Source organism: Poecilia reticulata, linkage group LG14, assembly GCF_000633615.1.
Source record: "Poecilia reticulata strain Guanapo linkage group LG14, Guppy_female_1.0+MT, whole genome shotgun sequence".
Classification (NCBI taxonomy): Eukaryota; Metazoa; Chordata; class Actinopteri; order Cyprinodontiformes; family Poeciliidae; genus Poecilia; species Poecilia reticulata.
The window spans coordinates 20,563,829-20,589,097 of record NC_024344.1 but is presented as its reverse complement, the minus strand read 5'-3'; the positions used below and the strand labels follow the sequence as shown (position 1 = coordinate 20,589,097).

The following is a 25,269-nucleotide window of genomic DNA, read 5'->3' as shown; positions in this document are numbered from 1 at the left end:
CGGCGACAAGATGGGGATGTTTTTGCTAGTAGGAGTTGCTGATTAGCATATCTAATGCTCACTACCTGAACTTCGGACCCAAATCCAAGAGGAGTTGAAAGGAGACTTTATGCAGAGCAGGACAGAGAGCAGAGAGAGAAGGAGGAAGTTCAAACCATCTCTTCCATCCATCATTATTGGCAAGGATCAAATCCCCTACTCCAACATCTCTGCCTAGTTTAGAAGAGTGACAACATCAAATCAGATGGATTAGGAATGTTAGCCAACTTGCCTGGGTATTAAGTTGTTAACATGTGCAGCAAATAAAATAAAGTAATTTTGAATTATTGAATAGAAAGTGATCAGAGGTATATTTAGTGTCCCTGTAGAAAGCTCAAGTCAGATACACTGAGTGTGTGTCCAAACACAGAATCTCTTCATCTCCACTATAACTGCTTTTTATGCCAAAAATATTTATCATTATTATGTTTGATTAATTAGCACAAAACTAATAGGGGAAATAAAAACTAAATTAAAGCAAAGGCTTTATCTTGAAATAAGAATGATATAAATTAGTTAAACAGTATACTGGAAGTGTTGTTTAAATGTCAAAGGTTTTTTTTATTGTATTGTAGGCGCAGGTGACGCATATTAGGGGAGGTGTGAAAAAAGAGTCCACTGAATGACAGATTAAAAAAGCAAGTGCATCGTGTTGATGCAGTTAATACTGAAAATATGCACTCATGTACATAATTGTGAAAATAAATCTGATTTTACGAGTAGACGGTATTTGCCATGTACTAGAATCTAAATAATAGTTCTCTTTTTGTGATGAGACTAAAGAGGGCAAGTCTGTTTCTTTATTTTTGAGTTTAATTAAATGAATAAGTCCTGACACAGGTGTGCAGTTTATATATATATATATATATATATATATATATATATATATATATATATATATATACAGAAAAGTACAGGACTATGCTAAGCTGCCTCCTGCTGTAGTGGGATGGCAGTCACTGGTGGTTTGCTGTACTCCATGTCTATTTCATAAAATGAGCCCTCAATAGAAAGATAATGGTGGGGGCCATCCATCTGTCTGTAGCCTGAGGAGGGAGGCTCAGGAGGGACTGTGTCAGCCTCCACCACCCCCCTCAGGCATTTGCCCTTTAGACCTTAGAGAAGAAGGGAGAGCTGACTTGTGCTGTCAGCAGCCACTGTAAAAAGGAGTTCCAGCTCATTATGGTGACTTTTGATCAGTGCCCAGCCGTGCAGACTCTAGCACCCCGTCATGTGTTTAATGTGCTCCTCTGCGTTGCAGTGAGCATTAATATCAGAGGAGACGAGCAGATATAGGTTTACAGAGAGCGACAGATCGTAGCCAACATTGTTTCTTTTTTTTTAATTATTCTTTCACAATCGAAAACTCCAAAAATGTTCCCTGGTTGCATCAAAAAGATTGTCAGACCGTTGCGTAATGGATATTTGGAACGTTGGAACCTAGAAATGCTATTTTTAGAGGTCTATCTAACCAGTGGGCTGTTCAGTGACAGGCATCTCGGCGACATGTCTCAGCGTATCTAACCCCAGTGTTTTTACCTTATTTCAGATTTCTAAATTTAGCACACTTTCTGCGACTGGAGATATATAGAGCTAAGCATCAAAGGTTGATGCTGTGATGACAGGAAATGGATGTTTACGTCTTAGCTTGGACTTGTCAGAACGCACTAATTAAAATTTTTTCCTTGAATACTTTGCAGTTACTCCTGTGGATGTAGCGCAGCTATTGACAGACTAATTGATCTGTGAAGAACAGATGGGCAGGCAGGTGGGGGAGGCGGGCGTTACGCTCAGCGTTTGTTCTCCAGAACCACTACAGCGGTTCCTCCTATGTCTCTGTTTTCTCTCCTACAAACAGAAATCATTAATGTGCCAATCGAAAGGCAGCAGTTACTACATTGTTGTGTTATGAACAGAATCAAACTGGAGAGTATGTGACTGAACTCGAATGAATTTGAACAGCAGCCACTATATAATGAGCCTTATGGATCATCAGGATCTTTGCTTCTTCTATTTAGCAGATGTTTATTCTGTATGGTGACCACAATTTTTCCTTGCTTATCAGAAAGACATCCACCTCTTTCGAAGATATTCCGATCCCAAAATAAAGTGGAAAATAAGTTTTGCCTTTTTGCAAAGATACACTGAGCAAACTCCAAACAGCACATCTGTTAAACAGCTGATTGCAGGCTGGAAACTTGATTAATTAATCTGCTTTTTTATGAAAAACAAAAACTGAAAAAATGTCTAGTATTTCGCAAAACAACCACCTCAAAACTACTATTAAAGCTACATTATGTGACTTTTATAAAGAATATGTTTTTTTACATATTTGTTAAAACTGTCACTATGTAGTGACAGTATAATGAGTCAGACAATCAGTGAAAAGATGGAGCTCCTCCACCTCCTCCAAGAGCTTCTGTTGCTGTCTGAAGAAGTGCACCGCTCCATGGAAAAAACAACCAATAACAGCCAGTAGGAGGGTCTCAGCGCTGTCAATCAACCTCATGTACTCGCTCCAAATGAGGGAGAAGAAACTCACAGTTCCAGAAAAAACGTTTATCTTCTGTCATCTGTGGCCGTACTAACCAGCCTGAGCATTCACAATAGATGCAGCGTAGCAAAGAGAAAGCAGGAAACCAGGAGGAAGGATGAGAAGAGTCACACAAGGTTGTGACAGAGAACACTAAGACCCGCCTCTTGGCTCTGATTGGTTGATTCTAGTTAGCACTGGGAATAGGCACGGGTGTTCCATTTTTTCACTGATTATCTGTCTTGTACCATACTGACACACATGACATAGATACAATTTCAACAAATATGTAAATAAATAATTTTTTAAATAAATGTTATCTACTGCAGCTTCGAAGTGCTGAAATAAAAGTAAAATAAATGTTATGCTTAAAGTTACTGTAACCATTTAAATTAATATGCCACATTATTTTAGCTGCAGTAGGGAACAACATCATGCCACCTGGATTTTCACTTTCTGACTGAACTGATTCATATCCAAATTCCTGACCAGCAGCAATGAAGAAAGAAGTCTGTAAGTGAACTCAGTAGCTGTGCGGTTTTGGCCCCATTCTGCCCCACAGCACTTCCGTCCCTAAAGGAAAGGGGGTTGCAGAATCAAAACCGTAATTACAGCGTGGATGCCATGGCTTGGTGCAGCCTATTTGATCTGGTTGCTGCTCTGTTTGCGGACGCACACGAGACAACAAGGGGGTTGTTGCAAAACCCCAGCCAGGAAGTCCCTTCGCTGAAGTGCCTGGCAAACACATGGTCCCTTGATGGTCAGCGGGGACGGAGAGTGCTGTGTTGACTGATGGAGACAGAGATGACAGGCAGACAGCAGTGTCACCTTACTGACCAAACAGTCTAATGAGCAGAAGACTGAAATGCGACTCTGCCCCCCACAGGAACAGCTCCATCAGATATCAACAGGAAGCAGAAGATGAGCAGGAAGGCCGACTCTTAAGGTTTTATCCCAGGGAAATTCTGTTCATTCCAGAAGCCTGTTTAAGCACATGTGGGTAAGACGCTTTAAAAAGTACAGATGTTAGCATCTTAAGACAGCTTGTCGGTAAAAGGAGTATGCACTTGTTTTTGAAGGCAGCGTGAGCGTTGTGAAGGTGAACCTGAGGAGCTTTACTCCAGCCTTTGTAGTCCCTGAGGAGCATTGTGAAGTCACTGGAGGAGCTTTTTTACAGATGCCGAGTTCATCTGCTCTGGTTTCACTGCCTGTGTTTACAGCCTTGTAAAGGGAAGCCTCAGCAGTGGAGCACGGCCAGATGAGAATGCATCGTCAATAGCTCTGTCAGGTCTCTTTTATGCAGCATCATAGTCGATCATGTTCTGATGAACACGTTCAGCCCTGTCCGAAGTTTATTTACACATTTTATGGGCATGGATTAGGGCTGGGTAGTAAAAACGATAATGGCATGTATCGCGACAGACTCATGGTCAACGAGGGACAATGTTCCAAATCAGCGGGTTGCAAATTCGATTCTGCCTCTGTTGTGTCGATCGTTTCACACAAGTACCGTACGAGGCCTATAGCCACTCAACTTCCTCCAGGCAAGATACGAAAGGTTGGTGGTACCAACTTCTTGGTTATCTACCAACAACTTGTTGAGTAATATACACAGTAGCAGTTTTATGTTGCCTTTAAAGTACTTGGGTGTACTTCACACCTTGGCGGTTTCGCATACCCAGTGCGGACTCAAAGCGAACTTCTGCTGGACACGATCAAAGAATTGTGGGTGAGAGAGGAAAGTTCTAGTCACTAGCTTTGACGTATTTTGGATATTTAAAACTAAAAACTAACCAAATAATTATCAATATCAACTGATATGAAATACCAGTGTCAATCGTGACCCTTCTTTTGTCATGCCACATTGCTCACCTCTGGCTTGATGAAAATTTGTATGGCAATTTCTCACCTCTTGTATAGCAGTACTCAGGGGATTTACCTATACTCACAATGTCTTTTAGAGCCCATCCATTCATCCATCCATCCATCTATCCAGCGATCTATGCCCCTATCTAGAGCCACTATCTATACCCACTTATCCATGCAGGGTGCCGGGGGTGGGGCGCACACAGGGCAAACAATGATCCACATACACACACACACTCATACCTGAGGGAAATTTAGGGATCAGCCTAAACAGCTGCACATAAGCACAAGCTAATCAGAAGTGTCCCTCACACAATCAGCATCAGATTAAAGGACCCTAGTAAAAATGCTCAGGAACCTCCCAGGAACCGCCGAGGCTCAGGGCAATTAGAAACTGGAAGCTGCTGGACTAGCAAAGAGAGTTTTACATTCCTCCTGACCAATAATGATGACAATAAATCATGCATATGGAAACTTTTGAGTTTGTTTTCATTTATCATGCGATTAATTGACTAATTGTTTATTGCGACAGTTTTGGTGATCAGTCAGAAAACTGTAATTTAGAACATACGTCCCAATTTGTTTGTCAGATTAAAAGTACCTTCTGAAAATAACAACCTTTTATGCAGGTAATAAGCTCTTGTCATTAGTCCCACATTTCTGTTTTAAAAATGTGGGGGTTTTTATTGGTCTGATGTAACATCCTAACTTAAATGTCTTGTTTTTATTACCTGTAAGTGGAAAATTCTCATAATTAACATAAAGGTTTTTAAATATCCATCTGTGTGTAATTAAACTGTATAATGTGTCTTACATACAAAATTCCTGAAATAAATGAACATTTCAGCAATATTCTAATTTAGGCAGAAACCAGCAGGTTTAAATAAGCCACAGAGAGGTCAAATATAAAAAAAATAAACATTATGGAAGCTTTTTGCTGCCTACAATATTGATATTTTATTCTTATGTGAATCACTTCTTGTTTTAAAAAAATCCTGCTATTGTATGTTGTGTAAATACCGATCAGGGGCTAAGTTCAATTGGTATAATGTCGCCATGAAACATTATTAAATAGGGAAGAAACTTTCATCCAATGTTGTGCATTGGGTGAAAACTGCAGCGTAATCTTTCCCTTAATAGTTTTACATTCAGATCTAATCCATGTTAAAACTACTAAACATGTCAGATTAGCCAAACAAAACTAATCTAATTCTAGTTCTAATGTTTTTTTTCTTTTTAATAACAAAATAAGGACAATGACACAGGTACAATTGGTTTAGGCCATAAAACCCACCATGTAGGCCGATGAGGGTTAAAGCATCATCATCATCATCATCATCATCATCATCATCATAAGGCTTTCGCACTCTAGTAAACAGACAATAGAAGCTTGCGCTCCTAAAAGCTGAAATTAAAATTAATGTATGCCTGTTTTTAATGATGGTCATAAAAAAAGACCCATTAAACATCATGAATCAATACTCTCTATTGTAGTCATGCCACAAGGGATTCACTCAGGCCCAGGCCAAGACAGTCAGGATCCAAATCTCCAAACTTGCTCCACAATCAAATCAAACCTTTAAACCATCAACGACAATCCTAATGTTGCCACACTGGCCATCAGGGCTGGATTAAACGTTTTAGTCTCAATGCTGCATTGTAGCCATGCTAGGCCAATCTCTTCACCTAATGGGCCTGATAATAGTGATAAATGTGTATTTCTGTGGGGAGCAGATGTTGGTGTGAAGCCGGCGTCCCCTGGGCAGGACAGAGGGGTAAAGCTGCATTTGGGCCGCTCTGACGTCTGCCGGTTTAAGTGGTCTTTAAATGACATCACCAAGAAGGATTATAGCTGCTGCTGACATAAACGTGATTGGTTACTAACTGACCCACTGACTGACATTTGTCTGCTTTTCAAGTTTTTACAAATAAAGATCTGAAAAGTGTGGCACATATTTATATTCAACTCCCTTTAATCCAATACCTCTAAAAACAAATTTAAAACCAAGTGCAACTGTATCCAAAGCTGCAGGACCACTGAACAAGGTGCCACATGTGACAGTCAATGCACTTTCTATTCAAGTTTGTATTTTTCAAAGGTGACAATGCCATAAAACAAAAAGTTTAACGGGTGTGAAATATGTTGTGCGAGGCACAGAATAGAGGCTCAGCTCCAGCTTACCAGACGCCAAAGTTTCCAGAGCAAAAAAAATCAGTACAGGAACCAAAAGCAGGCTGCTCTCCATCATGTGCTGAGATTCTTCATAGGTCGACCAGGCTGCTGACAGTCCTCAGAGCATGCACACTGTGGGATGTACAGTGTGGCTGTTCAGCAGCAGCGACCCTATATCCAAAAGGAGTCCAAACGATCTCCAATCTATGGGGAGAAATCTGCGCAACCAGCAGCATCAAACTCCCCAGGCAGCGTCCTAGACGCTGCAGGGCGAAAGCCGAAGTTCAAACATCCCACACGGGTAACTTTTCTCCCGGACTAAAGTCTCCGTCTCGGTCCGCTCCGGGATGGTCCGCACACACACACACAAAAAAAAAGCAACGCGCAGGTGGTGAGAGGAGAAGCGGCAACAAACCTCCTCCGCGTCCCGTTATTTAGGAGAAATATTGAGGGGGAAATTCCTCCGCTGTGAGACAAGTAGCTCGGAGATGAGATAAAGTCATGGCGGAGAGAAGAAGGAGAGCCCCGGTTAGAGACACAGCTCCATCCCGCTCCTCTGTGCTCGGCTCCGATGCAGGGACTGACTGAACTACAGCCTCATCACAAAGCGGCGCGCGGTCCCGGAGCAGAGCGCACAGTCACTAAGCTCCCGCTGATACTCGGAAAACTTCCGCTGGGACTTTCAAAGTAAAACTATACAGCAAAAAAATTAAAAATAAAAAAAGAGACAGACGGCCTACAGAAAGAATCACAGAGCTTTCATCAGTCACTACCAAAACATACATAAAGTACATGTTTTGGTGACGCACAGAGCAGCAGCGACAACCGAAGACATAACAATGTTCTTAGTTTGGACAACATGGCCAATTGATTAATTAGTTTTCTCTTGTTTTATTGACGAAAAATAAATATTAGATATTTATGCTACTGCAACAATATAATAAAGTTTATGTTTAAGTTGTGTGTCATATTTTTTTGTCGTGTGTGCGAACAGTTGGACAGTTTTACCTCCTGCTATTCGTTCCGTTGTTTACTGCCGCCTCACAATGTTTAGCTTTACATGCCAGAGCCTTGTTAAAGGGCCAGTACACTCAAAATTAGACTTCAGTGGAATTAAAGTTACTTCTCAAACCTTACATGATGACGTGAGGGAATGTGGTTCGCCTGCAGTGCTATGAATCCCACTCTCTGGACCAGACTGGATCTCATTTTCTAGGGTCATCCCTTCTTTTACGGCACTCATCCTCCTGAGAAATGGGACCATCCTCAGAAAGCGGACACATGATTATTCTCACTGACTCCTACCGCGCAAAATATGTGACCTGATATGCCTGCATGTGTTCTGCAGCAAAATCAGCATATTTTTTATGTTTGTTGCTATGGAAGAAGAGAATATGATATCAAATGCAGCCCAGTGAAAACAATGTATACTTTGTGCTTACAAAATGGGTGAAATCCCAGACTTCAGTCGTGCAAATCTTCAAACACTTGAGGTATAAGTTAGTCAGACTGCAAGTGAAGTAAGTATGCCAAAATTATTTGAGAATGTTTTCTTCCCACAGGAATCACACATCGGTATATATCAAACTAGAGTTATTTTTGTGTTTTTAACATATTTAAACTGAATTTTTTCTGATTTCCTGCTCTTTTTTGTTTGTTTGTTGTTGTTTTTGTTGTTGTTTTACATAAAAAATGCCAAATGATAGCAAAAACTGCATGGGTAGATATCAAATCCTCCCCCATGTTCTAGCATTGCTGTGAAAGTAAAGTAGATTTAAAAGAAATGAAACTGAAAAATAGCTCTATGCTACAGTTCATCCTGATTAACTATGTCTATGGTCGATTCCGGTCATCCCCCACACAAATACTTGGTGTACCCAGCCTCTTAGAAACGGTGCTGTGGTCTTAGAATTAGAAGCAAAGGTGTGAAATGAAATTCACTCTAAATACAGCATCAGCCAGCAATTATGAGATCTGACTGACCAATGTCACAAGGATACAAAGGAATTAAACCATGGAGTTACTTTTAAATCAGTTTAAAAAAATCTAAAGCATCAGTCCTAAAATGAACTGAAAGAAAGACATGGAGCCATTTTTGTGACTTCATGTGGCATTCAGGACCAACTGCAGCCATTAGAGGGCAACCTGGCTGACTCCAACACACACAGCTTTACATCTATCCAACAGACATATGATCAAAGTGTGTGTTCACCCTTCAAAGGCACAGAAGGAATAAAAAATAAGCTACCATGGACAACAGCCTTTCAACAGAGGCACCTCTGAGTTGATCTGTTTCTGTAATTCCAAATTGTCACCCGGCAAGGTTTAAGGCTACACCGCATCACATGAAAGGCGCTGCTGGTGGAACTGAGTTCAAAAATCTCTACGTTGGTTTTGTCCTCATTAAAACTGAGGAGTTTAAAGTTGTCCAATGTTTTTATGTTATAAAGTCAGGGAAATATGCGTGTCAGCTGTCTTGTAGACAGTAGCTCAGTTACATTTGATGGAGAGTGTTTGAATGTCAGTTTTAAAATGCCTACCACAGATTCTAGACGTTTATTAATAGAATCTTCTTTTTTTTTTCCTTCCAGTTATTAAGATAAAGTTTTAAGTTGCAAGTTGGAAGGGTACGTGTGAATAAATATCGTAGTCGCTGCTTGTGAAAATAACACTCACACATAATGTTTCGGTCATTTCTGGCGGACCTCAATAAGCAAGTAGTTCCGGTATAAAGTTGTTCCGGTGTATATCTGCTTGACATGGCGCCACCCCACGGTCAAATTACGTCATCTCAGCAGCTATGTCTTCCGGGACGTGCGAAACAAATTAAGATAAAGTTAATGATAATATCCAATGATGTCCAGCGAACGTTAACACTACAAAACACGCCCTTTTAAAGGAAAACACACCCACTTGTTCCACGTGCCCGGGGGAAGAATTTTTCAATGGAAACAACGTGGGATTAAAAATTTAAAAATAGAGCTAAAAATAAAATATTCATAAAATAGGCTAAAAATTAAACAAAGATATAATAAAATAAAAAATAATCTGCATCACACACATCTGGCTTTTGTAACTACTCAGGCAAGTCGGCTAGAAAAAATGTGACGGACAAGCAAGAGCTCGTCCTGTGAAGGTCCATGAAGACAGACATGCTAATGATTTAGCCCCGTAAAGATAATAATACCACCACAACATTCATGGATGTCAGCCAGGTTCGGCGCAGAATGCACATGTGTCAAAGTAAAGCAAGCTTTACTCGCTTCTGTGTTAATCTTTTTTCATGTCAGCTGTGGCTGATTGATTCTTCAAAGGCTCTTTGCTCCACTCTGTACGTTTTCCTTCATTAATATTGATAACAGTGCAGTTAAGACTCTACCTCAATATATCTAGAAGTAGCCTTTTCTTTTTGAAGTCACAATATCAAGTATGTGGCCGATGACAGCAGGCTCTCAAAGCTGGTATCCAACTGGAAACACAGAAGAGATGCTGACAAAAGTGTGAATCCAAATGCAAATTTGCCTCACATGTTTAAAATACATTCAATCCCTCCAACTGGGCTGCATTTACAAATCAGGCATTAACATAAACAGGCACGAACCTGTACAAACAAACCCAAACTTCACTTCAGAATGTCACTGTTTATCTGCACACCGGCTTCCCTAGAAGTTGATGGAAAGCGAAAAGTAATATCACATGCGCTTGAAGATAGGGCAAGCTGCAGCCAATGAAACTTGACATCACGAGAGCCGCAGCTCTGCAATGGAGCAATAAGCAATGATTGGGTGGAGGGCTGTTGAGCTGAATAAATATTAGGGGTCAGGCAGACGTAGTAAACACACGGCTCTTGACATTTACAGAAATGCTTTGGATGGTGGTATGCATCCAGCGTTGCATACTAAGATGCGCTTCAGCACATTCTGCCTCACTCTGCTCCAGGTGCATTGTGTGCAACAGAAACAGCTCCCCTTCACCGAGGTCAGGGGGACTGAGAATAGATTCTCTCCTTATGGGTTAACAACATTTTAAACGCCCCTGATATTTCTTTCATGTTTTATGCATGTACATGTTTAATTTAATTGCAGAAACTGATTAATTGAGCATCGCTCTGTGATTGAATAAAACATGATGAGGCCCTCCGCTAAACGCGTTTCCGCTCGTCTGTGACTGATGCTCCCACTTTGCTGCCTTCGTCAAACATTTGGCGTAGCTGTCAGCGGAATCAAGTACTCCATGAATTTAGACTAATTATCCACATTAGGTGCTGAATTACAATGACAGCCCATCAGCATGAATTGGTGCTATGCAGTATACTCACAGCTGAGCCATACATCATGCAATCACTCCCACTCTGCATACACAAAGAGGACGTTTGAGAATATTGCCATTCAGTTAAAGGGCCAGCGTCATGTTTTCCATTCACATCGTACCATTTTACAGCAAGTGACTATTTTAACTGCAGCTATTAAAAAATGTTATATGACTTAAAAGACATTTTATTTTGTTGTTTAATTCCTTGAAATTGGGCCTGTGTCTCTTTAAAAACTCCTGCTCTTTCTGAAACTCTGCCTTCAAGAAGTCGTCACAAGCTTTTAGCAAAGTTTTGACCAGCATTGTGCTGAGAAGTACCCGTCAGCAGACTCTCGGTTCCACCATGTGTTTGCTAATTGTTGCTGGCTAGTCTGAAGGAGCTGATTGGGGGAATTGCAGAGATGGGCTGCTCTGTGAGGCGGAACCTTGAGAGATTGGAAACTGCAGGTCTGAGGAGGAGCTGTGCCTCAAAGGCGGAGCTAGGTCCAACCAGGCGTTTTGCACAGCTGAATGGTTGCCACGGGAGATTCAAGGATTTCTCAAACATGCATGAAAGAATCAAACCAACACAACAGGTATATTTTTAATAATGGAGTAACATTATAACAAAATGTAAAGTTCCAAAAAGTCAAATTTACATAGATACTGCCTCTTTAAATGTGAAGGTTTTCACAGAAAGGACCAAGAGTTATTCATCCATCCAGAAAACTTCTGGATCAGAACCATAAAAAGCTCCACATTTCATGTTATTTAATCAATTAAAGCTGTTTTGTTTAATGTTTTTGTTTTATACTTGGTTTTGACCCAAGTTTTAGTTCTGTGGAGTTTTTTTTTCTCACAAAAAAAAAAAAAAAAAAAAAGCTGCTACGAATTTCAATCCCTGTGTCTGATTGCTTATTCTTTCTGAGCAGCTACTATAGGCAGTGTGCTTATTCAGGACTGTAGGCCTGATTGAATGAGTAATTAATAAGCAGAAATATCAAGGACCCACTTTTATTTCCTGGGAAAATCCAATGTTGGTGGTGAATGACGTCTAATGAGGAAATCAAAATGCCACTTGGATATATTACACACATCCTTTTGAGCTCCAAGATAATCAAGCAGCAAGTGAGAGTTCTCTTTACGTACACCTGCAGGTTGTTGGGAGGGTTAGGCTTCTGTTGCACATATTTTCATGAGCACAATAAATCATCTCTTGATGGATGGATGGATGGATGGATGGATGGATGGATGGATGGATGGATGGATGGATGGATGGATGGATGGATGGATGGATGGATGGTTGGTTGGTTGAGTCAAGCACTTCCCAGCAGAACTCCCTTTATATTTTCATATTTATAGTTACATATGATTGCTTCGACTGTTTACCGTCGTCTGGAGGTACAAAGGAAAATAACATCCTCGGAGATAAACCTGCAACCCGTACCCGTGTAAAGCTCAGCGGATCATTCAACATGCCAGACAAAGGCAGGGAGCAGCACAGAGTGCTGGTGAAAGGTAGCGAGGATTTCTCGTAACATTCAAAGAGTCTGTTAAAAATGAGACTCGCTGCAGGTTACGTAGCCCATGATTCAGTCAGTGACCTGCTGCCTCTCGGTGGCTAAAAAGTCTCTAAGGCTGTGTCTAATGATGACTCCAGCTTTGTGATTGACTTTATTGATCCTGTTGCTGAGGTGATAACACCCCCTCAGAAAAGCCGAACACAGGAGACCATATTCTCCAATATAGACAAAGAAAAACAATTCGGCATGGATCTTGTGAAATTGAAGTGAAGGGAAACTTAGGCTTGTTTTTTATTGTTTGTTTGTTTGTTTCTTTGCGTGGTTGTTCACATTACTCTTAGAATGTTACCTACCTCTGACTCCAGTGTGAGCTGTCTGCAGTTCCAAAGCTGACCTGTGTGTACAAAAGAACAATAACAATGACATCACACACACGCGCGCACACGCACACACACACACACACACACACACACCCACACACACACACACACACACACACACCCACACGCACACACGCACACACACACACGATGCTTTATTCCAGGAAACATGACATAAATAGGTGTATTTGGTTTTGTAAAGTGTCTAACGGAAGCTGCTGGATGTGGCAGCAAACGTTGAGGAGGAAATGTGAAAAATAACAAAAGAAAAATCCTGCATTCTGGTATCTTGTGAAGTTTTGGAAACAGGAATGGTGGAACATGGATGTGAACAGCAATCAGTACTTTTAGGGTGACAGGAACTCTGCTCTCGACTCCTAAAACAGGACTCATCTCTGTGAAGAAGCCGTGCGAGTGTTGGATTGTGTCGGATTGCAAAGGGGGCAGATTGCTGTTGCGGCTGTCATCCATCTTCCTAAATACTAATACTTGCTGCCGGTATGAAAAATGGCGATGAAAAGTGATGTCAAAGTCACAACACTGGTTGTTCCCTCTGGAATCGCATTTAGTAGGATTGGATGCGAGTCGGATTCAGGGTCATACAGTATATGATCAAATCTGACTAAAACAAAATCTGAGCTGAGTTCTCACACATACTCTGAAACACAAAGCAGAGGGCGCCCTGCAAAACCTGAATTCACTAGCCAATTTATTGTGTACACCTTAGTCAGTCCCTCCATTTTTTCACGATTTCGGAAATTCACACAAAATCAACAGATCCCCGCATTTTTTTTTGTGCTAATCACATTTTGAGATTATTGCAAATTTTCTTCAAACGTTGGGTTTACTTTACTGCCAACTCCCGCCTGTAGGTGGCAGTATTTTCTACTCTTACTACACTGCCTGACTTGATGTCAAGTTGTAGTCGATTTGTCGAGCGACAAAAGTCAAATTTTTTCTGAATTAGTTCGGCAAAAACAATGATCTTGATTGGCAAAAAAAAAATAATAATAATCACAACAACAGTCATGATTGTACGGCTTAATTGATCGTGGCACAGATTCAACAAGGTGACAGAATATTCTCCAGAGATTTTGGCTGATATTGCTGTAGATTTGTCAGCTGCACACCCAGGATATGAATCATATCCATCACATCTAAAACGATGGATCTGAGGGCCACCAAACCTCTTCCTAACAGATTTGGTGGTGACTTTTTTTTTTTTTTATTGGATTGAGATCCAGTGACTGTGGAAACCACTCAAGTACATTGTCGGATTCAAGAAACCATTTTCTGGTCATTTGAGCTTTGTGACATGGTGCATTATCCGGCTGCATGTAGCCGTCAGAAGATGGCCACACTGTTGTGACAAAGGAACTGACACGGCAAGCAGCAATCTGTAGGTAGGCTGTGGTTGTTAAACAAAGCTCACTTGGTACTAAGTGGAACATGGCGTGACAAAACTGTTCCACCACCATCTTCATACTTTTATGTTACTTAAGCCAAATTTTTTCTCTGTAACCTGAATGTTGCGTCTGGATTTAAGAGCAGTGAAAGACTTTTTGTTGTTGTTATTTTCCAGATTGATAAGACTGTGTGACTTAAATAAGGCTTGATTATGTTTGTTTAATTTTTATCTTAATGTTACGAGTTTGTCTACAAATTTGAAATTTCTTGGAGATATGTCAGAATATGCAAGAGAAATTCTGCTGTTTTCATTTTGACGTATGTACAAAAAATGATGGTGTAGTGAGCTTATGCTTCTACCTGCACTTCTTTGTGCCATAAACAGAAATGTAAATATTTATCTATAGCTGTATGAGTTTTCTCTTGTTTTTCCTCTTTTTTTTTTATTATTTCTTTTTTATTTCAGCATTGTGTGTTTTGTTTTTCCTTTCTTTTTTTATTGTGTATGGGGAGATTGAAAATGACCTAAATAAATCTCCATAGCATTATAAATGTTATAATAAGCATCAGATCTTAGCTGACAGGAGGGGTACTTTGAGCTCCTGGTGCCTTTCTGTTATCCTCTGTCCGTCTGCCCATTGCCTCTGATGTCTGCCATCAACAGGATGTCTATTTTTTTGTTTGCTTGTTTCCCAGAGAACTGATGCTCACTGGATATTTTATTTCCATCAGACCACTCTGTAAACCACTGAGTGCGAAAATCCCAGTAGATCAGCTGTTTCTATATAGTTTAACCATTGCTGTTACAACTTTGCTACAGTTTTACTTCCATGGTTTACTTCCATGCGTAAGTTTTTTAAAGCCAAAAAACTTTGGCTTTAAAACTTCGGACCATGTGGCACCACATGGTCCGATAGGTACTTCTGAATTTTTCTTCTGTTGAAAGGCAAATTTCTTTTAAATTACTTCTACAGCCACAACAGTCATGTGGGAGTCACTGATTGCGCCGGTGGGGTCCAACCAAATGGAGGGTTTTCTTTTTTGTACGGCAATCTTTATTCTCTTTACAACAACCCTTCGAGTTGCAAATTGGATTCATTCATTGTTTGGTTTGCCTGGTGTTTTTCCAGACTATATCATCCAACCATCCATTTTCTTTACACCCTTGTCCCTTAGTGGGGTCAGGAGGGTTGCTGGTGCCGATCTCCAACTAACGTTCTGGGCGAGAGGCGGGGTCACCCTGGACAGGTTGCCAGTCTGTCACAGGGCAACACAGAGACACACAGGACACACAACCATGCACACACACACTCACACATAGGGGCAATTTGGAGAGGCCAATTAACTTGACAGTCATGTTTTTGGACTGTGGGAGGAAACCGGAGTACCCGGAGAAAACCCACACATGCACAGGGAGAACATGCAAACTCCATGCAGAAAGACCGGGGCTGGGAATCGAACTGCAAGGCAACACCTCTACCAACTGCGCCACTGCAGACTATATCAGTGTTCTTATAAATATACATTGTTTGTTCATGTATTAATATTGCTCTAAAACAAAGCAGCGGACATTTGTTTTTGACCGGCGGAAGCCGGTCAAAAACAGGAGACTCTGTTACCTTTTCCAGAACATTCTTTCCTGGCAATAAATCCCTTTTATGGACAGCAGTGATGGAAGGTCTGATGTTGTTGGGAAATTTCAAGAGGTAATTTTTCTTTCCATGCTTACATCTAGAGCTGGTAAAGGAGAGGAGAGAAAACCTCCCATGCAGATTTGTGGACCGATGTCTGTTAAAGTCAAACATTAGAATTTCTTAAATGCCATTGTTTAACACATTATCAAACACTTGATTAAACATAGTTGAAAGTGTGTTTTTTTTTTTAATATTAGCTCTAACCTTGGGCTGGGATTTGGGCTTCAAACACTGATTTTTCACCTGTGAACGTTCCAGCGGCAGCCAAACACTCCCTGCATGGCTCACCGTGGTGGAATATTTAATAGGAATGTGAGGCTGGAACGCAGCTGTACTGCTGCCAGCGCTCGAGGCAGAAAGCAACAGTGTGTTAAGACAGAATCAACAGCACACCGTACAGTCACTCGCATGCAGGCGAAAGCAGGTGTCGATTTATCTGATGGTACATGATAGCCATGGATAATAATTCCTCATCGTTGATTGTTGGGAATCAGCGAGGCGGAGAATCAGGTTTCCATATATTACTATTAAATTCATATCACCTGTATCTACAGCCATTCATATGAAACCATCCCATCTCCCTCTCCTCCATTACTCTCAATGGGAACCCCATATGTCTCCACCTTTCGTGACCCATCACCCACTAATGGGAGCACGGACCCTCTAAGAAGCTCCAGCAAATACATTCTATTATAGATTAATTGATTAAGAGGGCGGTGCTGCTAGATGACAATATATCTCTTTATTGATCTGCCTTTCAATGAGATTGGCTGTTACCCAACCTCCCTGTGGGAGAGGGAGAAAAAAGAAAGAGATGGAAAGTAAGAAGAGGAGGAGACGGTAAAGCATCGCCTCCATTAAAGGAGCAACTAATTTCCTGTTTCTTTTGTTGCCTGGATTCAGTTCCTCAGTGCGAGTAAGGAAAATATGAGCAGTAGACTCAGTAATGCACGGTCGCCGACTGAAGTGATTTTTCACATTTATTATCTCACTCCTCACCGTTTTCTTCTCCGGGCTTTCTCTTGTCTCATTATACGCAGATCCACCTATCCAGCCTCTCTTTTATGTCTCAAGACCTCTTTGTCTTTCCCATTTTCACATAATGAGAGGCCCCCTATTAATTTTGGGGCTGTGAAGCGAAACGTGCCCTCTGTCAACCGGCTCCCCCAACACCCCTCTGCACCCCACAAAACAAAGTGATATGGGTGGATGAAGATAGAGTGGGCAGGGGTGTCCCCGTCTGTTTGCCACCACACATCATAATGAGCAGGGCAGATTGGAGTGTCAAAGGCGACATCGGGTCTATCTGGTGGGGCTCAGCCATTCAACTGGTTTCATAAAATGATTGGATTTGGTTATGAATGGAAGGGGGCAGATTTGGAATCTGTAGAGTGTTTAATAAGAAAAAAAATACATTCATGAGTTCTGTTTATGTACCGTATTTTCCGCAGTATAAGGCACACCTAAAACCTTCAATTTCCTCAAAAGCCGACAGTGCGCCTTATAATCCGGTGCGCCTTATAGTGCGGAAAATACAGTAGTTAATTTATGATCACAAGAGTTTTCAATAAAACTCGCCCATTGATTTCCTTACCAATTTTTTATTTTTTTTTCATTTCACCAGTGCGTTTCTTTTGGTTGAAATTCATTTTCATGTTTTGGAGCGACCCAACCAGTGTCCTGGTTTGAATTTGAGAGAAAGCTGTAATAGACACGGAGGACTTGAAGTTCACCACCAACAATAATTCATCAAAGTACCAGCAGGGATCAACAGAAAGCTGAGCAGCACTCAGAACAAGGGTCTGATTGGTCATTGAGAAAGGAATAAATAATACTGAAACGCCATTTTTTACACAAAAATATTAATAGTACAGACTTTGTCTTATTAAAACCATGTAACATTATTATCGGTTGTTGAAAGGAACCAATCTCACTTCCTACAATGAAGAAAACTTCTTGATTAAATGAAAACACTTTAAAAAAATTCACCATTTTGAGGCTTTTCTTAAATTTAATAATCACCATTGGTGATACATTTGGACTGGAAGCACTGTGGATGTGGACAGGTTGTGCATGTGTGTATAGGTTTCTGCATGTGTGTGTGTGTGTTTATACTAATGTGTCCATGTTTATTGTATGCATTTTGTATGTGTGTGTGTGTGTGTTGTTTCCATTTGGCTTAGAAGCTTTTCTCAATTCAGAAGTGAAACAGGAAATGGGGAGATTATTATTTTTTATGCCATTGTCTGCAGGATGGAAAAGAGGTGCGATTAAATAAGTTCAACTTCTTCAAACCTTTTCAGACCATCACCAAATAAGTGGTGTATTTGCATGTATGTATGTGTGGTAAGTAATACAGTGTTGCAATTACATGTACTTTAGTTTTTTTCTCTTGGTTGAATGTCTGAAATAAATTCATCATTTCAATTCAACAGACTACACATTTATGTAACCCTAATCCTTACTGTATTTAGATCATAGCAATATATTCAAAAGGTCAGGTCTTCCATAATAACTTGTGCATATTTAACGTTGCTGAGAGTCAGGCTTGGGTAGCCCATCAACTCTTTATCTCTATTTAGACAAGAGCCGCCATTTGGTTTCCAAAACCCTTTACATGTCGTTTAGATATCTTTGCTCAGAGGGAGGAATCTCTTTTGCTCTTGAGGCGAAACATTTTCTTTAAACCTCCGACGGCTAAGTTCCCAGTTCAGTGAATGAACTGGGAACTTAGCCGTTCCCAAATGTACAACCAAATGACACTCTTTGTCTCATTCCATTAAGTTCATTTTCATACAGTCCAAACTACAGATCATGTTCCTTTAATGTATGTGAAAATATGGCATGGCGCAATGAGATCAGCTTACATATATTGCCGATGTGAGCTTGCTTGTTTAGTATGAAACCCTGATGGATTTCCGATTTGAAAAGGAAGCAGGTCCAGCCAGTGAGCCATTATCCAGACCAGACACCACATTTACCTTGGAAGCACTGACTCTAAAGTAGAATATCAAAACCGTCGTACAACCAGTTTTAGGACTTATGATCAGTCACGGTTCCATAAGGTGTCCTTCCTGTATAAGAGCAAGTGCTCACATTTTTTTACTGCTATAGAAGAGGTGCAGAAATTACAATAATATGTAAAGAACTTTTAGCAAGAATAGTTAGAAATTAACAAGGTTACTGTTTTAGTTGTTTTTTTTAAACCATTAGTGCAAACATCACAGGAGCAGAGAAGAGAGAGCAGAGAGATTACGAACAACCGAGCAAGTATTTCCAGCTTTTTGCACGTTGGTGTCAAATTACTGCAATTAACAGGCAGTAAATGAACATCACCTGATGTGTGTGTGACACCGAGCGAGTGGGTGAATGTTTAATATTTTATTTACTTTGTATGATGTAGATTAGGAGAAGTCAATCCACGCACCAGCGATCTGTCCGGAGTGTACGCTGCCTCTGGCCTGATGACTGATGGAGACAAGCATCATCCCCCCCATGGATAGAGAAGTCAGTGTAATTACAACAAAACAGGAGCTGTGCCTCATTTTAACCCGATATAAACATTTTATTTGACATATTAAGCAAGTCAAAAGTTAACGCACCGAACCATAAAACCGAGGAACGAACCAAACCACTGCACAGACGTACCAGTCCACCCCTAACATGCAGCGCCTGCTACAAATGAAAGCAATATGTGAGAAAACTGGATGTGAACTCGAAGCTCCATTATGAATCATCAAGTGAAAACTGTAGAAAATGTGAGGTTGAGGCGATTTAAGCAAGCTAATAGATGCAGAATGGAAACTATAAGCAAAAAAAAAAAAAAACTCATAGAAGTCTATTTTTAAGCAAAAGAAAAAAGCCTACATTTTCATGAGATGTTTTAATTTTTTCACATAAGCCAAGAACTATCAGTATGGGTCTATAATGAAGGAGAAAGAAGAAGAAGAAAAAAACGGAAATACTTGAGAAAGTTGCAGTAACGTGTCTGTGCTCTTGACATCAGTGAAATGAGGAATGTCTCGTCACATTGTGGTGTGCATTCAGCGTCAGAATGAAAGCAGACGTGTGAGAGGAGCCCAGGTGCAAGTTTAATCTAGGAAGAAGCTACTTCAAAGTCTCTATACAATTTCCATAATTTGAAGCTTCTGCATCTCTTTTTTTTTTTGTGAATATAATTGCATGAAAATCCAAGATCACCAAAAGGTACAACACGTCAAAAAAATTTGACTTCATCTAGCTTTTTCCTCAAGATTGTACTTCTTAACTTTTCTTTTTATTTTCCTTTTGAAAAGATTAAAAAAAAAAAAAAAGCTTTACCCTGAGTCTGAACTGACTGAAAGATACTGTTAGCCATGGTTTTTTTTTTTGTGATTTTTACAGGAACTGACAACTGATACGAAAGGGGGAAGCCATATGAGAAATCTTCTGAGTGTAATTCAAGAAGGTTCTGTCAGAAGAGGTTTTATTCTTGGCTATTTGCTACTGTAAGAATCGATGGCAGAGCCACATCTTCCTTTTTCGTTTCACAAAAGCAGCAGATTGAGTACAAGCTGATATAGTTCTGTCGGCGGTTTCCATTTGCTACGGCCCACTCTCGCCAGAGACTACGAGATTGCTTTAACAAATGTTCTAAATGTTGACTCGCAGCAGAAAGTGCAGAAATTGTGACATTCCTGTTGTAGAAGAAGTTACAGTAATGCAATTCAATATATTCAGAATAGCAAAGTTGGAACCCAAAGTTATATTGGAAAAAAAACAAAAAGACACTTCTTTGCAGTTACATCAGACCAAATTTCTTTTGTTTTAGGTCAGTAATACCAAAATGTACTAAACGTCACAATAGTGAGAGAAAGAATATGTCAGACATTTATTTACTAATGTATCGTAAATTCAAAAGTTTGCACGTATTTCCTCTGTATTTAGTAGTGTTGCCTTGGAACTGTATGACTTGGGTCAAACATTTTGTGTTTCCTTCTTTCCATAGACTTTTCACCATATAGGTTTAATTTGGTCCATTCCTGCTGACAAAACATGCTGGAACAGAGTCGGGTTTGGATGCCACCTCACTTTCACGCACCTTTTCAGATCTGGCCACAACTTTTCCACAGGATTCAGAACAGAGCTTCGTGACGGCCTCTCCAAAACCCTTACTTTGTTGTCCTTTGTAGCCACTTTGGCTGGATGCTTATGATTACCGTACATTATTGTGGATAATGACTCTGCCTCACCAGCTTCAGCATCATCTCCGTAGGGTCTTTGGTTTTTGTTCTGGGGTCATCCTGCACATTTCACACCAAAACACATCCATCTCTAGGACACACACAACCCATTCCTTCCTAAGTGGACATTTCCATCATGTCCCCACGTCCACATAATTGGTTGAAAGATGAATGCGAGACCTTGAAGAGGTTGAGCCAGACTTGAGCAGCTGTATGCTTCTCTTCCTGATATCTTGGCTGATTTCTTTTAACTTTCCCTTTGTGCCAAACGAGAAAGCGGCGCGTTCAGGTGTGGCCTTCAGGTACATCCACAGATGTGCCTCCGACTCACTCAAATGTGTCAGTTAACCCAGAGTTTCCATCACAATCTGGACTTTTCCTTACCGCTTAAAGAGACGGCGTTACATTTCTGACACGGTCTTTCTGACATTATTTTGGTATTTAGCAAACGGGAAAAAAAATGTTAGTGATTCTAACGGACATAAATAAGATGAAAAACACAGATTAGAGTGAATTGATCTGCAAAACTGTCAGAAAATGCAACATGTCCATCACTGTCAAACCCTTTTGCTGCCATGAAATCAACAGATTTTGTCGCCAAGAAATGCTTTATTCTTCGTTGTGAAACCTCTTACTTTTGCTCCATCAGCCAGACGCTGTTCATTCTGCTTTGCCCATTTTGATCGTCTCATTTGTCTGAACGTAGCAACGTTATTTAACTCACTATGTGAGACGTGATATCAAGGCAACTGGAGCGTCACTGGCCTTGTTTCATCAGGTCATCTCCTCTCATCTGACAGAGCTAATAAGGAAAAACATTTTTATGTAAAATTACACTGGTACCTTATTTTCAAACTGAAATGTCAGTTACTTAAATAACACATTTGGATTAGGCAAAACAAAAGCTATTCTATGTTGCTTCCAGGACAAAATACTTTCACAAATTCACTATTGTAGTTCTGCTGTGTTAGATGGAGCAGCATGTCATGTCTTTTTTTTTTTTTTTTTTACTTTTTCTCTCTCCCAGCAGTTTTTGGCAGAAGAAGTCCTGCTTGCTCAAAATAATCTTCCTGGCAGGCTCCAAGTGGTGTCAGGACAGAGGGTCAGAGCGTGCAGCCGGCTGCCACACTGCGCTGCCCTGTAATTTAGCCTCCTCTGCTTCCCCACCCCACAGAGCTCCCATCCGTTCGTTTCCTGCGAGATGAAATGACTCTTCCAATTCTCCCTGTCTGCAGCAGAACTCCGGGGAGGAGGAGGGGGGTGGGGGAGATGAAGTAGCGGCAGCAATTATGGAGAAACCCCCCAACCCTCTCTTTACTCTTTCTCCTCTTTCCAACACACACTCTTACAAAGCTACACGAGAGCCTGAACATTTCTTTTTCTTTTTTTTTTTACTGCTCCATAGAAAAGCTCCTTCGGCTCCACTCTGCTTGCTCCTCACCTGGTGTTAACAGGCAGCCTTTGCCTTTTCTACATGTCATTATGCTGTGTGACAGGAGCCATTCAAGCCCAGCAGTTAGCGGCCTCACTGGAGGTGCCTTCTCTTTTTAGGGAGAAGAAGTGGAATGCGGCGGCAGATGGGGTGAAATTGCACTTGATTCACTAATTTGCATTGGATTTTGGATTTTTCCATGAAGAAACTGTAAATATTTTCTTTTTATATACCCTTTTTTTGTCATGCCTAAACATCTGAACCTGAAAATATCAAAAAATATTTTGCCGAATTAGAAAGTAGCTGTAAGTAAACACATTGCAATGCCCACGTTCTAATTACTGCCAGAACTTTCACTCAAGAAACGACTCTGACAACAGAGAGGTACAGAGCAAAAGATCTAATAAAAAAATAAAAAATAAAAAAAACCAATACATTGCTGTACTCTGAAAAAAAAAAACCCTCAATAGCAGATGAGAGATCCATCAGTCTGATGAGGCTTACTGAGCTATTTCCAACGCTTTGGACTGAAATCACTGCGACAAACACAAACAGAGAAAACACGGAAGAGCAGTAAACCTTCCTCGGAGTGGCCGACCTGCACTGATGAGGTCACAGAAGAATGCAGGACAACGCCGCTGCAGGTGTCGCCCAGTAAAAAATAAAAAATGGCGTGAACTGACGAGCGAACAGTAAAGCTTTGTCTGTCGTTACAAGTGGAATACAGAATTCAGATTCAGATACGCTCTACGCTGGGCTGCGGTAGCCACTAAATGCATCTTGAAAGACTTATTTAGTGGCAACCGCAGCCCAATAAAATATAGTAATTTGGCACTCAGACAATTTTTTTGTGACACACAGCCAAAAACAACAAAAAAAGAAATCTAGACATTTTTAGTTTTCTTATAGCGAATGAAATGAAATCTGCAGATCTTATTCAACGAATCGTTCTGATTTAGCAAATCAGAGTCATCTGCAGACAATTATCACACGCATTCACGTCTCAGACAACGTTGCTTCACAAACACCGACTGCAGCCGGGGAAAATGCTGGGAGCTTTGTCTCCTGCATTGAGTTCTTGACCCCCATCTCACCGGCCTCCAGCTGAGAGGTAAGCCAATATTCTGTTATTACTTTAGCTGTGTTTGATGCAAAGCAGCCCATTATGTTTTCCAGGACAGAGCTATTGGCTCTGGCAAATTGGAAAAGGAAAGTAATTACACAATGAATGTATTCAGCTAGCTCGTTTGTCTGGACTGAAAATTGATCTAATAAAGCAAAAATAACGCAGCAGAGATGTTCCAGCTTTAATGGGAGAGGCAGCAGAGAATGGTCCGACACTGACCACATGCGATGCAGCAGCTGCTTGCTGAAATGCTCCGGTGGCAAAAACAATAAAGCCTTCAAGCAGAGATTAAATGTGACAGTAGGAGTGAAGGTAATGAGAGCAAAGTCACAGTCTGGAAGGAAGGTCATGGCGTCTGGTCTACGTTGGAATCAGATACTTTTTGGAGATGCACAACTGCTTGCGTTGGGCGAACAAAAGGTTTTTGGAGAAGACTTTAATCTGCTTTCGGAAGAAAGTTAATTAGGCACGCCTGTCCTCATTTCCAAAACAGTCTTCTGACCAAACAGTCCCGCAGACAGACCATGTGCAGGCAGGCTATCATCGTGTGCTGAGGTTGTTGCAGTACAGAGACGCGATGCTCCGACTTTGAGAGCAAACACGACACCTGTAACAATATTTTGTGAGCCTTCCTTAACAAGAATGTTCTTTTTTTCTCCTAACTGAATTCCTTTATGGGTGAAAGCCAAACACTCGGGAATCACAATGGGAAATGAAGCAGAAAAAGAATGCCTCATGTTAAAGAAAAAAAAAACAGTTTTACAGCCATCATGACCGCCTCAGAACTTCATGTAAATTTTATTTGGATAAACTACCAGATAAAATCATTGAGGAAATTGTAGTGGACAAGGTATGTAGGTGTTAGTTTCTGATTTTGCAGCGTTTTGTGTGTGTTTGTACTATGGTGCACTTCCTACTTTTGGAGTGATTTCCGGTTCCCTTGATATTCACAAATGCACTCGAACAGCACAAGAGGTCACTTCAACCAAACAGAGACCTAAGTATTCAGGCGGACCAGATTTTGCTCTTTTGGTCTGCATCTGAGTTTAATGATGCATGGAACCCCTCCCCAAATGAACCGGACTTTTATTCAAATGGACTAGAACTTAATTACAGCGAACTAAACAGGGCTGGTGTGAACGCACCCTAAAATACCTCATCCCCCGACCCGTAGAGGGCGCTGTATGGTTTACAACATATCCTTAAGTTAGTACTTTAAAACATGACATGCACAGATTATTGTATTGTGTTAAGAAAAGTCCTCAGGAGAAACATTTTTTAATCGGACCTATTTCTTGTTCTGCCACAACTCTTTACAGGAAAAACTCCTCACATTCATTCACGGGATTTAGTTGGGTCATTGATTATTCATGGTTCCCTTCTGGCAAATTATATTGTGCAATTTTTTTAGGTAGAAAAATTGACTACTACCTAAAAAAAAATATATATGTGTTCCTTAACCTACAACAAGATATTTAGGATCATATATAGAATCTCTGCAGGAAAAACATCAGGCAAGATTTGCAAACGTCTACAATAATGTATACTTTTGTTAAGATTTTTTGTTGTTAATAAAATGAGTTA

At 40.6% G+C, this 25,269-nt stretch overlaps 1 protein-coding gene across 4 annotated transcripts in view; it reads right to left on the bottom strand.

Moving 5' to 3' along the window:
* robo3 (roundabout, axon guidance receptor, homolog 3 (Drosophila)) overlaps positions 1–25,269 on the bottom strand; it is a 174,849-nt gene that overhangs the window by 84,923 nt on the left and 64,657 nt on the right. The window contains exon 1 of one of the 4 annotated variants that reach the window (XM_008428412.2): positions 6,621–7,230. The exons of the other annotated variants lie outside the window; for them this stretch is intronic. Coding sequence (XP_008426634.1) covers positions 6,621–6,687 — 67 coding nt within the window. The 5' untranslated portion in view covers positions 6,688–7,230. Of the gene's footprint in view, positions 1–6,620; positions 7,231–25,269 lie in introns of those variants that run through there. 4 annotated transcript variants of the gene reach the window in all.